The 11,636-nt window shown below is 33.0% G+C and overlaps 4 protein-coding genes across 4 annotated transcripts; 2 read left to right on the forward strand and 2 right to left on the reverse strand.

Moving 5' to 3' along the window:
* Positions 1–199: 199 nt before the first annotated feature.
* Positions 200–1,157, reverse strand: Tsp_07665a (hypothetical protein; the record flags this gene model as incomplete). Its single annotated transcript, XM_003381072.1, has 2 exons — positions 481–1,157; positions 200–453 (listed from the first exon to the last, which is right to left on the reverse strand). Coding segments are annotated over exons 1-2 (931 nt in total), but the record flags the coding sequence as incomplete, so codon positions are not given.
* Positions 1,158–3,149: 1,992 nt separating this feature from the next.
* On the forward strand, positions 3,150–4,987 carry Tsp_07664 (protein pygopus). The gene is made up of 4 exons (XM_003381073.1): positions 3,150–3,161; positions 3,404–3,455; positions 4,067–4,548; positions 4,979–4,987. The coding sequence occupies exons 1-4, from the start codon at positions 3,150–3,152 to the stop codon at positions 4,985–4,987; spliced, it is 555 nt and encodes a 184-aa protein (XP_003381121.1).
* A 59-nt stretch (positions 4,988–5,046) lies between these two features.
* Positions 5,047–6,656, reverse strand: Tsp_07663 (conserved hypothetical protein). The gene is made up of 5 exons (XM_003381074.1): positions 6,610–6,656; positions 5,516–6,501; positions 5,371–5,459; positions 5,177–5,266; positions 5,047–5,112 (listed from the first exon to the last, which is right to left on the reverse strand). Exons 1-5 carry the CDS (start codon positions 6,654–6,656, stop codon positions 5,047–5,049), a joined length of 1,278 nt encoding a protein of 425 aa, XP_003381122.1.
* Positions 6,657–8,945: 2,289 nt separating this feature from the next.
* Tsp_07662 (hypothetical protein) lies at positions 8,946–11,340 on the forward strand. The gene is made up of 5 exons (XM_003381075.1): positions 8,946–9,217; positions 9,277–9,388; positions 9,451–9,676; positions 10,110–10,556; positions 11,249–11,340. Exons 1-5 carry the CDS (start codon positions 8,946–8,948, stop codon positions 11,338–11,340), a joined length of 1,149 nt encoding a protein of 382 aa, XP_003381123.1.
* Positions 11,341–11,636: the final 296 nt, after the last annotated feature.

Here is an 11,636-nt window from a genome sequence, read left to right on the forward strand (position 1 = left end):
GAAGAATTTTTGTAATCATTGCGAAAACGGCTATAAAGATGATAAACCCAAGCAAAGGTATCTAAAAAAATATGAAATTAATAAGTAGGCTATTTTTGTTTACAGCTGTTTTTATAAGAAAACATAAATTTTAACAAATGAAAAGCTAGAATTGAGCTCGCTCGTTTGATAAATTGACAAAAATAGCGTCACAACATACTGTAAAAATTTATCAGCAGTAAGGTGAAATCCATCTCTTCAACAACACTCGCTTCCATCATTTTCAGTAGATTGTTGATTTCACGTTCACTTAAATACATAGCATTTGAACAGTTGCATGGGTACATTTCATTTTCAGGGCAAGATTTTCCATATGGCATTTCCGGTGCAGTTTCGTAAAAGTATCTCAATTCTTCGATGCATTTAGTTGTGTCACTGTTGTTAGATATTTGTTGGAAACGGCAAGGAACGGTTCTGGAATAAAATTTACAATTTTGATACGGTTCGTGAATGCAGAAATATCCGTCCCATTGGCTGTCATCTGCACAGTCGATCAATTTCGATTTCAATTCTTGAACATTCTTTTTCCCTTTGCGAACGGTCGTTATTTGGCAAAAGAATTTTTCCTCCGTATGACTCAGTGCCCATTGAATACTTTCATGTTCAATATTGTATAGTGCATTGCAATTTTGTATCGGCACGTTCCAATCGAATAAACAAAATTCGGTTTCTGTAATTCGTCCCAACACATTCTCTGACGTATGGTTTATCATGAGCAATGTGACATTTTTTCCACAACAGTTTTCCAACGATTTTATTACATATTGATCCGAAGTGAGCAGTCGAACTATTCTTCCATAATTCAGTGTTTTCTTTCTTTGATTTGCATAAATCATTATGCTTTCGTAATTCGACATGCGTCCATTTTTGTAATTCGCCTTGCAATAATTTCCACTAGCGAAAATGTCGTCCAATATTGCTGTTGTTTTTGTTTTGTTCGCATTTTCTGCATTTTTGTCCACCCAAGTCAAGCATAGACGGGAGTGTTTGCTACCATTCAATGGAATTTCGAATCCGAAAGTTTCATTGTTTCTGTTTTCATACGGACAGTTGAATGATGCGTACAGAATTCGGACAACCGTAGCGAAATACAGCAGGAAAGAAATTTCAGATTTCATGGTTCTTGTCTAACACTAAATATGAGAAGAAAAAAAAATATATATGAGCAGAATGGGAAGAAGCTGTGAAATATAAATTAAGAAATAAGAAGAAAAAAAATTCTTTTTTACCGTTTCGTGGTAAATTTCTGTAGGCGGGTATTCTCGAGCTGCGAGAGAACAAAATGAATTGGTGTACTGTTTTGAAAGTTCGGCAAACACTTTAAAGTAAAAAAATTTTAAATTTAAACAAACATAACTTTAAAATAATTTAATTCACTTTTCCATAAGCTGAGGTGAACTGTTTGATTGGCTGCCTGTCATTGGTCAAATTTACCGTTAATTAATTGGTTGATCAAAGTGCGGATTGATTTGATTTTTTCATTGACTGTTCAATATTGTAGCTTAGTGTGTTCAATTTGTATTTAAAAAAAGTAAAAATAAGTATGTATAATGCATGTTATTAGGTCCTTTATTTGACGAAATCAAATGCACAATTGGCAACTTTTCCAAACAAAATCTGAAGTAAAGCAAAAATAAATTTCACAACTTGAAGTATACTATTATATATATATACAGTGCAACTTTCCGATATGCATTGTATATGTTTAATATCCCAGATGATTATTGTTTGTGTTGTGAATGTAAACTGATTCATATGTGCAGAGACTTTACTTGTAATGATATGACACAATATCATGCTAAATGTATAACGCACACACAGAGAAGCAACGCACTCAAGGAGAACGCAAAAAACTTATACGCACATACATTACTTGAGATAAACTACTGGTCCTACTGTAATGTTCCTGCGTGCTGTTTTTTGTATATATTTTGATTTGGAATCGTAATACGTAACAGCTTGCTATTCACTTTTTTCAAAAATATTTCTTTTGTTTATGAATGATTTTGTTTTTTGATGAAAAAATTGCGCTTATACTCTTGTTAAGCCAGTTTGTAGACTGTAATCAAAAGAGAACAAGTGTTTCCAAATGATAACAAGAGAATGTTTTTCATTAAATAACATTTTCAAATAATTAAAAATATTTATTAGGATATGTTGATAAAAATATTTTTATTTTAAATTTATTATCATTTTGTGTTTTCAAATTTTTGTCCGAAATTGAACTTGCCGTTGATTGGCGTGCGTTTCTTAAATGTATGCTTTGGTCTTCGAGATAAATTTCGCTATCTTTATGGCCACTTGTGTAGCCACTTAGGTAGAATTTAAGTAACATGTGAACTGAAACAATTGCAATCCACAGACGCCACAAATCTTTCTCGTAATGTATACACTACATGCGTTTGGTCGTTTGATTACATGATTCTGGCTGAATAGCTGGCATGGTGCCAAGATTTTATATATTTTATATGTAAAAGTGAACTGAAACTTAGTACATGATTTTAAAGTCTTTGATTACGTCTGACTTGCTCTTTGTTGCTTTGTGTACTGATTGCTGTACCAGTCTGATCATTTACATTGTAAGAAAATTTTGTTAGCTTGTGTTGTGGTTTGATGTTCAAATGGGCTAAGATTGTGGTGAAAGCTGGTTGGCATTGCGCGAATATCTACATTTGTAAATCAATTTGACGGAGCAATTTGGATTAAGATTCAAATAGCCGCGTTCTAATCTGTGGAACTTAGGGAATTTGATTTGAAATTGATTATTAAATAGAAAAAAAAACAATGCTATTTCGATAAAATTAATGGTTTTTGTATTCTTATATGTAACAATTTTTATGTTGATCATCAAAATAAAGAAATGAGACAGTCATGAGAACGTTCGTAATTAAACTTCAATTTCTTTCATACTGTAGTGTAGGGTGACAAGAAACCAGTACAGTTGTATGTATCATATGGTAACAGTGTGCTGTTCTTTTTAACTGGATAGTTTGCTCAAAACTTTAGGTAATTTAATGCCGATAATTCACCTAATCCCATTTTAAATTCCATTTTCACAATGAGCATTTGGTAATTGTATTCCACATTCAAAAAATGTCAGTAATATTAAAATGCACTGTGTGGTAAATTGCGTTAGAGTTCTGTTGTTATTTTGAGAACGTTGTTTAATAATAATAATAATAATAATAATAATAATAATAATGATTTCACGTATCACAAAAAGGAAAACTTTAAATGTATATTATATTGAATAGCAAAGTTTTTTTTTCGTCTTGATATTCAGTTTTCGTATGATTTTTTTTATCAAGTATGATAATGTTCAGTTTTTAGTGTTGTTTATTTTTCTTTTGAATGCATTATTTAGCGTTTTCATACTTTCATCTGCTCGGTTTTATCTTTTTATATTCGGGATGGTGGTAATCGCAGCGATTTTTAAAAGTTACTTCTTATTAATAACTAGGTTATGTAGATCAGTATCGCACTTCGAAATAGACTTTCGTTCAATTAGACTGCTGGTTGCTGAAAATTGTAGTAGTCAAGTCAAAGTGTATCTCGAGCATGATATTCAAAGAAATCTTACGTGGTGATATGATTTAAATCACTACAGTATGAAATTTTGAGCTGTCTGATATTGTTCATGGCTACATGTTGTAGGTTTTGTTTTACCTTGAATGTATAAATATATATGTATGTATATCAATAATTTTTATAAATGTTTTTTGGTTTTAAAATCCACTGGCATACTGTTTTGATAAAATACTTTCGTCGGCAAGGAAATTGGTGTAAAAAGTTCAGCTGAACATGCTGTTTACTGGTTTCACTAAGATTTGTTATTATTTTCATGAGCAAATAAAGTAAAATAAAATATCTTTGAACTTGTTATTAGTATTTCAGTATTCATATTTTGAAATGTATTCACTGGAATAAGGAGTTGTTTGATTTTTATTTTCAAATCAAGCACGTAGAGCGTTGTGAATAAATTCAACAAATGTCGATTGTTTTAATAATGTATTTTGTTTGTTTTTAGTCACTAGTCGGTGTTGGAAATTTATGGCCAAAACATCACCGGATACGGTAGTTTTATCCAATCCATTCGACGATACTCCAACAAAGAAGTGTACAACCCCTACAGTTTTGGTTGGGCCCATGCAAGCGAAGCAAGCGCCCGGTTACATGCCGGTCAATTCGATGGCGATGATGATGCAGGTTGAAAATGGTGCCCCTCCGCCGTTGAATTCGTTGAGTTCACTGTCAGCCCGCGTATATCCGTCCGATCAGCCAATGATTTTCACATCATCCAATCCTAATGCACCTCCAATTTGTCCTTGTGGAAAATGCCACCGGGAAATACACGACAACGACCAGGCAATTCAGTGCTATCGCGGTTGCAAGTTTTGGTTCCATCGAACGTGTGTCGGTTTATTGGAAGAAGCGTGGCACATGGTAATCAATGAACCTTATGCTGAATGGGTATGCGATTCGTGCTTAGCAACAAAACAAATACCGTGTGTTATTTTTACAAATTCATGAAATAATTTCGTTTGTTTTGATCGGAGTGTAAAACTTTTGAAATTTTTAATTGAGAATTTTGTGCAGCTTAGCTTTTTTGCATGTCATTGTTGAATAGGAGCGGTTAATATTTGTCAGTTATGGAATTTTAGTTTAAATTTATTTATCAGCTAAAAGTTTGTACTAGCACTGTTATGTTGTGATACTTTTCTTGTTGTAAATTAAGCAAAAATAAATTTTTTTTGTTGAGATGATTTTTATTTATTTTAATTTTGTTTCATTTCTTTTTGTTTCAGGTTTGTGTTTTTATAATATATATTTTTCAAATAATTTCAAATCAAACAATGTTTTTTTGTTTATTTTTATTTAATTTAATTTTATTTTATTTTAATAAATAAAATTTTTATAATAATATTAAAATTTATAATAGATAAAGTGAAAGTGATAATAATTGAAATAATTAATCAGTGAACGTATGAAAGAAAGAAATGAAGTTGGTCACTCATAGTAGCGTTCGGCCGAAGTTTGGTCTTGGACAGACTCGACTTGTTTTTTGTACTCTGCCTGTAAAAGAAGAAAATTTAAAATTTTTTCTATGCAAAACTTTGTCAAAACCATAATTGATTACCGAATGCATGAATCGTAAATGGTCGAATACGTGGCATCGTTTTTCCACTGGCGTCATATTGACTATTTTTACACTTTTATTCGATCTTACCTAAAAATTTATAAATAACTGACTGTGACTGATCGACTGGTATTAAATGTTTGATTTTCATGAAGAGAATGTTAAGTAATTGTTTCAAAAGCTGCATAACGTACTATTTTTTCATACAGAAATGCGTACAACATGACGATGAAATAAATGATAAGGGCAAAAAGCAAGAAGTTAGTAAGCAGCGACTCTGTTTCTGAAATGAAATATTTGAATACACTTTCATCGTGATTGACAACATTTGTTTCTTACCTATTTGACATTTTTTTCCTTTATTTGAGGGTCTACACCAGCAGAATATTGATCCATCTGGTCTGTAATGCAGCTGTCCCTCATTTTGACAGATTGGTGGTTGGTCGTTTAAATTGAGAGTGACCGCTTTTGAACAGTTGCATTCGGCCGTTTTATTTGTTGGACATACTTGACCGTACGGTTTTTCATTGAATCTCCATATATAATAATTGGTTTGTTCGATGCATCGGTCACTGTTATTCACTCGGTGGCAAGGGAGTATGCGTGACACGTAATCGCAATTGAAATAGGGACGGTGTGCGCAGATGTATTCATCCTGTTTTTCAAGAACTTCTGAACATGGTTCGAACCACGACTTAGTCACATCAACGATTCCATCTGATGCTTCCAATTTCGCCATTCCACAGTATGACACGGCATTTTTGCTCATTTTTAATAATTCAGTCCGACTCGCCAGTCTGGGGTCTATGGCATCACAGTTACCTTCTCCTGTGCTTTTGTTGTAATAACAACTCTTCTCCCTGAACGCCATCTTTCCGTTCTTTATCTCACTGTGGTACATTGAGAAATATTCAATCAAGCTTCCATTAATAAGTTTTAGCACGGGTCCTGTGACCAGACTGACAACATCTGCCGTTACGATTGTCTTGGTGACGTTTTCTGGAAAGCTTCCCTGGTCAATAATGTGATCAGTTAACAGTTTAAGAGGTGAAACTCTCCCGTTTGGGAACATTTCCAAACAAGCGTCACTTTCTGCTTGAAACCATTTCAGAGTTTTAGATCGATCTCGAGCCTTTGAATTGGATTTCACTTTGAACGTCAGGCAGTAGTCGTGGGATTTGTTGTATAATCCGAGCTTGAGTGGTTCCATGCCAATAATGTTCTCAGCGACTTTGTGGGGACACACATTTTGGTCCACCACTTGCGACGAGGCTACCGAACAACATAACAGTCCAATCAACCAAAAACAGAGTAGGATTTCTTGTCTGAAACATGGTTCACATTAGTCAAAATTCAAATTATTCCACCAAATCAATGAACAAGGTTAGTTCATCTTTGAACAGTGTCGTCAATGCCCGTTTGCCATTGCTTACCTTTTCAGCATAGTTGGAAAGCGCATAAACAGAGGAGCACACGACATACCAAGGCAGGTACTTCGCAAAGAATGAAAGAAATTCGCACAAACGCGCATATATATACTCTGGATTGTTATTTAATTTAAAGTTAAAATTTTAAAGTGAATGTTTGTTTAAATTTAAACAATTGTCAGCGCATTTTTAGGCTCATCTTTTTGACCAATCAGGAGTGACCAATGAAATCAATCCGACTTTTTTCAACTCAAATTTTTCAGGTAATGAAAATAAACTCTACGGAATGATGAATTTTTACCCATAAAATGATTCAAGATATTGGGCAACAATTGAATGGAAGAAAAAAAAGCAAACTTTTGGAATATTTCAAAAACAATTTTTATACCATGAACATTTAGTGAATAGAAGAATGTTGGAAATAATTGAACTTGGTTGCCAAAATTTAAAACGTATAAAATACAACTTGATTTAGAAAAAATTAAACGCCTTAACATACTGGTAAACTTGATGCTAAACTGCTGAGGGAAAGAATGAATGCGTAAACGAAGCGGATATGATAAAAAGTTTCGCTTTTATTAAACGTGAACATCAATTGTGTGCAAATACGGTAGTTGGATGTATCAAAAATTAATTTATTATCAAAATGCAAATATAAGTAATTAAAAAACTAAAGTTACGTTTTATTAGTATTTTTTTTATTTCATAATTATTTGTCTAAAATTCACCATTCAATAATATTCAGAATTTTTTGTCTAAAGAACGTAATTTTTGGCGCATAAAAATTTAGTTTTGATTTTCCGGCGAGTTCAGTTCAGTTCAGTTTGGATTTTGTATTATTTTAGTCGAATAATAATTAAATTTCAAATGCAAACTATTTATTTTATTTTACTTGTTTTCTTAATTACTGTACACACATTACTGTAAGACATTTGATAATTGAAATGGGTTAGATTGCTACATTATTGTTTGTTGTGATTGTCTTACGGCACGGTTTGCTCAATTAAAAGGTTGCAATGCCTTCGATAGATTCGAAATCTGATCATGTGAACCATTATTCTCATCAACATCGTCAAGGTATATGAGATTTGCATTTCTTGATTGAGCACGATCATTTTTGAACTAAAATTCATGAAAGGTAGATGGTCAATATTATTAATTCGTGACACTTACTACTGATCCGTATTTTTTTGCTCGTTACTGATGATGAAATAACATTTAAAATTTTTTCTTTTTTTACATATTTTTTACATTTTGACATGCATTTTTTTTGAAATATTAGAACGAAACATCTTTGGAAAAATGAAAAATACACAAACTGGCTCATAAGAATAACTTTCAAATTAGTTCATGCTTATTTTATTGACAATTTTTTTTGCTATTCTACTTGCTTTTATTATGTTATAGATTTTATTTGTTTTCGTTATTCAATTGTTAATGAATTTTTTTGTTGTATTTAGCGGAAGCTACCATAGTTACAACGAAGCCTTTGTTTCGGAAGTCCAGAAGAAGAAATTTCGTACGCCATACTTCATTAACTCGTGAACATCAAGAACTTATTCAGTTTGCGAAAAAAAGTTAGTAAATTAGTAATTTAAATTACCATATTGAATGAAGGTGAATCATGTCATTATGGTAGTGATTCACAACTTTCAGTTGTTTTATTTGATAATAGGTGTTGTTGTTGTTGTTGTTGTTTGAATGATTTCATCCGTTGCAAAATGTGTGTTGTAGAATGGGATGAATTTATGGTGGAATATGAACGTGCTCGAAAAGCGAACAATAGCAGCTCTGTGATGTATCCTCCTACTAGTAATACTAATAATAACGACAACCATTTTCGAAATGGTATAATTCGATTGATAATAATAAATTTCCTCATCTGAATTCACTTGTGTAATTTATAATTTGCAGAGAAGAAGCAGTTTGATTTCGGAAGGCAAAAAGTTAAAAAAGGCATGATGACGACGCATAAATTGAAGAATTAAAAAATTGTGAAGTTGAAAATTTTTTATTTGCTTTAAAAAGTTTTTGTTTTGACATTTGTGAGTTTTTTTTACCAAACTGTTTTGCAATGTAGACGTGAAATTTATTTGTTTTAACATGAATTTCTTGCAGAAATGGTATTTTCCTTTTTTTGGTTAAATAAAGTGTTCTGTGAAAAAAATTTTTTTTGTTCTACCTTATAGCTATTTAGCTGGTCACACGTGTTGTCGATGATATTTTTTTTCTGTTATTCATATTTTTCGAAGTTTTCTTTTTTGATTAATGTGAAACGTTTTATTCTTTCTATATTGCAGTGTTTTCTATTTTGATATTTGTCCAACATTGCAACGTGGCGGATGGACTCGACTCCGCGTATTATTTGCGCGACTTTCATGCATTCGATGCAGCATAGCATGGAAAGCATCGAAAAGTGTCCCGAAAGTGCGGAATATTTGTTGAAGCTGAAATCACCCAAGCTCGAATATGTTGGTCGTAGTGTTGCTTGTGTTGGCGATAATGAACTGGTGGTTGCCATTCGGCATCGAAAAACGAAGCGTACGGTACTTTTGCCAGCCATCATGGTGGAATTTAAGCCGCAGTTGACGGCCGATTTGACCACTTCTTCTAGGTAAGTTTCTGGGTTTGGAAAAAACCATTTTTTTATTTTATTTGTTTGTTTGTTTTTAGTTTGCTTTTGAATTCCCCAGCCGCCACGAAGAACGAATTGATCATGTCTTTGAGCAGCCAGCGCAGGACGCTGAGTATGAAAGCCAGACAAGTTCACCGCACTCTTCATATGGTAACTAACTGTAGCAGTATTTTTTAAATATGCACCGTATATTTGTTCTATTTCACCCGCAGTCAGGCGAATTGTTGAACATTGCCACGGAATTTATCAGTACTCAGGACGATTCTGAGCTGAACAACGATGGCTTCAGTGTTGTATTGCCTCCCGCTAATTTGAAAGCTACTTGTCCCCAAGAAATATACAACTTGCATGACATCATCACCGCCGAGCGACTTGAAAAGATGGATGAATTTTTGGAAAGCTTTTTCAACATCCCGAACAAGGAAAAGCAAGCGATTGGTAAGTTACTGCGGTAAACAACAGTCTATTGAAACAAACAAACGAGCAGTTTAAAAATTGCTTATTTGAATTGATTTCAGTAAATTTATCTATACACGTTTGTCCAATAGTTTGTAGAATGTATTTTTTTTTCAACTAGTAAATTTAAAATCCTTCGCGGAATAGCTTTGTTTTATTATGCGAAAATTTTAAACTTGCTTTTTGCGAAGCATCAACGGAGTGGATATGTTAATTTTTTTTTACTTTTATGAAATTTTCATTTTATTTCGTAACACTTGTTTCTCCATGTTGAAATGCCACTTGGATGGAAGCAGTGGACGACGGTAAATGGAAAACAAAGTTTTTCCAAATAGCCAATATGCAAAACTATTTGTTGACAATTATTTGACCGTATGTTTTGTTGTTTAAGAATTTATTCATTTTTCTTTTCTAGGATGTGGAAATTTTGTCATAATGCTTGCAGAAAAATGTCAAGATCCGATTCAGAGACGTTGTTTATTTTATTTGAGTTGCTTGTTTCGGCTGGCGTGGCTGTATTCGTCGAAGAGGGTTGTTATGGTTGAAGACATGGAAAAAGCTGCCCTACCATTTTCCATTGGATCCAAATTGCTGCAAGTGTACGGTCGTTCTAAGGGTAGATTCAACAAAGAGAAGCTGTCCTTGTCCACTGCATCCCGGGATGCGCTGATTGCCCATATTGTTTTGCTATCACTTGCGCTGAACAATTTTTCCGTCCCAATTCAAGACCTCTGTACCAACGCAACGTTGAGCAATTCTCGTGTAAGAAGCATCAGTCGAGCACTTGGATGCAACGTGATCAAATCCAATGATCAGCAGTTGATTGTTCTCAGACAGCCGCCCAAGTCTCAGTCAAGCACCCGTAAGTGACACTTGATGCAAGTGAATCTGTTGTGAAATGACGTTCATTTGTTAAAATTAAAAAAAATAAATATTTTTTCATATTTTTTTATACTTTATCCTCCATTGTCTCACTGAAAGTGCGTGGAATGGTCAAAGTTTCAGAAAAGTGAACAAATCGTCCACGTACAGACGTATACGAAAAGTTGCTGTTCAATATTCTTACAGTTCGTTCATGGAATATTTATATTTAAATACACAACAATTGCACTATAAATGCTTGCTTCTTTGCTCAGTTCTTAATATGGCAGTGAATGTCAAATATCAGAAGATTTCATCAGTGTCATCTGTGAGTGTTATGTTCATTATATTTAATTCTACACTGATATGAATGTAAAATGTAAATGCTTTTTGTGATTTATTATCAATATCATGACAAATAGTTATTTATGAAAATCGAATGGAAAAGCTTTGACACCGTATAAATATTGTTGTGCACCTCGAGTAGCATTTGTTTTGCTCGTATCTGTGCTGTTTTCGTGTTTTGTTGTTGTTGGCATTGTTTTTCCCTTCTAGCGTTCCAACTGCCCACCTGTGGGATGCACATTCAACAGTGTACTTTAAGATTATCAGATTAATTAAGTGAAAATATTTGTCTCTTCTTGAATATTAAATTTCCGTTAGAGGAAACAAAAAAAATCTAAACATTTTAAGTTCAATTTGAAAAAGCAACAGTTTCTTTCTCACAAGTAAAAGACGAAAACAAGCAACAGCATAAGATACAAAAGAAAAGAAAAGATTGTTGATCTGTATCAAAAAAATTAATATTTCAATTTGTTATTAAACTCAAGCGTCTAGATATAACTGTAAAAGAAGCTCCATTTTTTAATTTGTACTTGCTTTTCGCATTGAATTTTACTGTGAACACAACACGTCGATTATCCCAAAGCGATTACTGTTTCTTTCTATGATGCAAGATATCAAAATGTCGTTTTTCTTACAGAGAATTATTTAATCTTATATTACAACTTTATATTTTCGAAATTTAGATCATCAAAGACATTAGATAAATTATAATTTTTTTCCTAGCCTTCCTATGCTA

This window comes from Trichinella spiralis (genome assembly GCF_000181795.1).
Source record: "Trichinella spiralis strain ISS 195 chromosome Unknown Scfld2, whole genome shotgun sequence".
Classification (NCBI taxonomy): domain Eukaryota; kingdom Metazoa; phylum Nematoda; class Enoplea; order Trichinellida; family Trichinellidae; genus Trichinella; species Trichinella spiralis.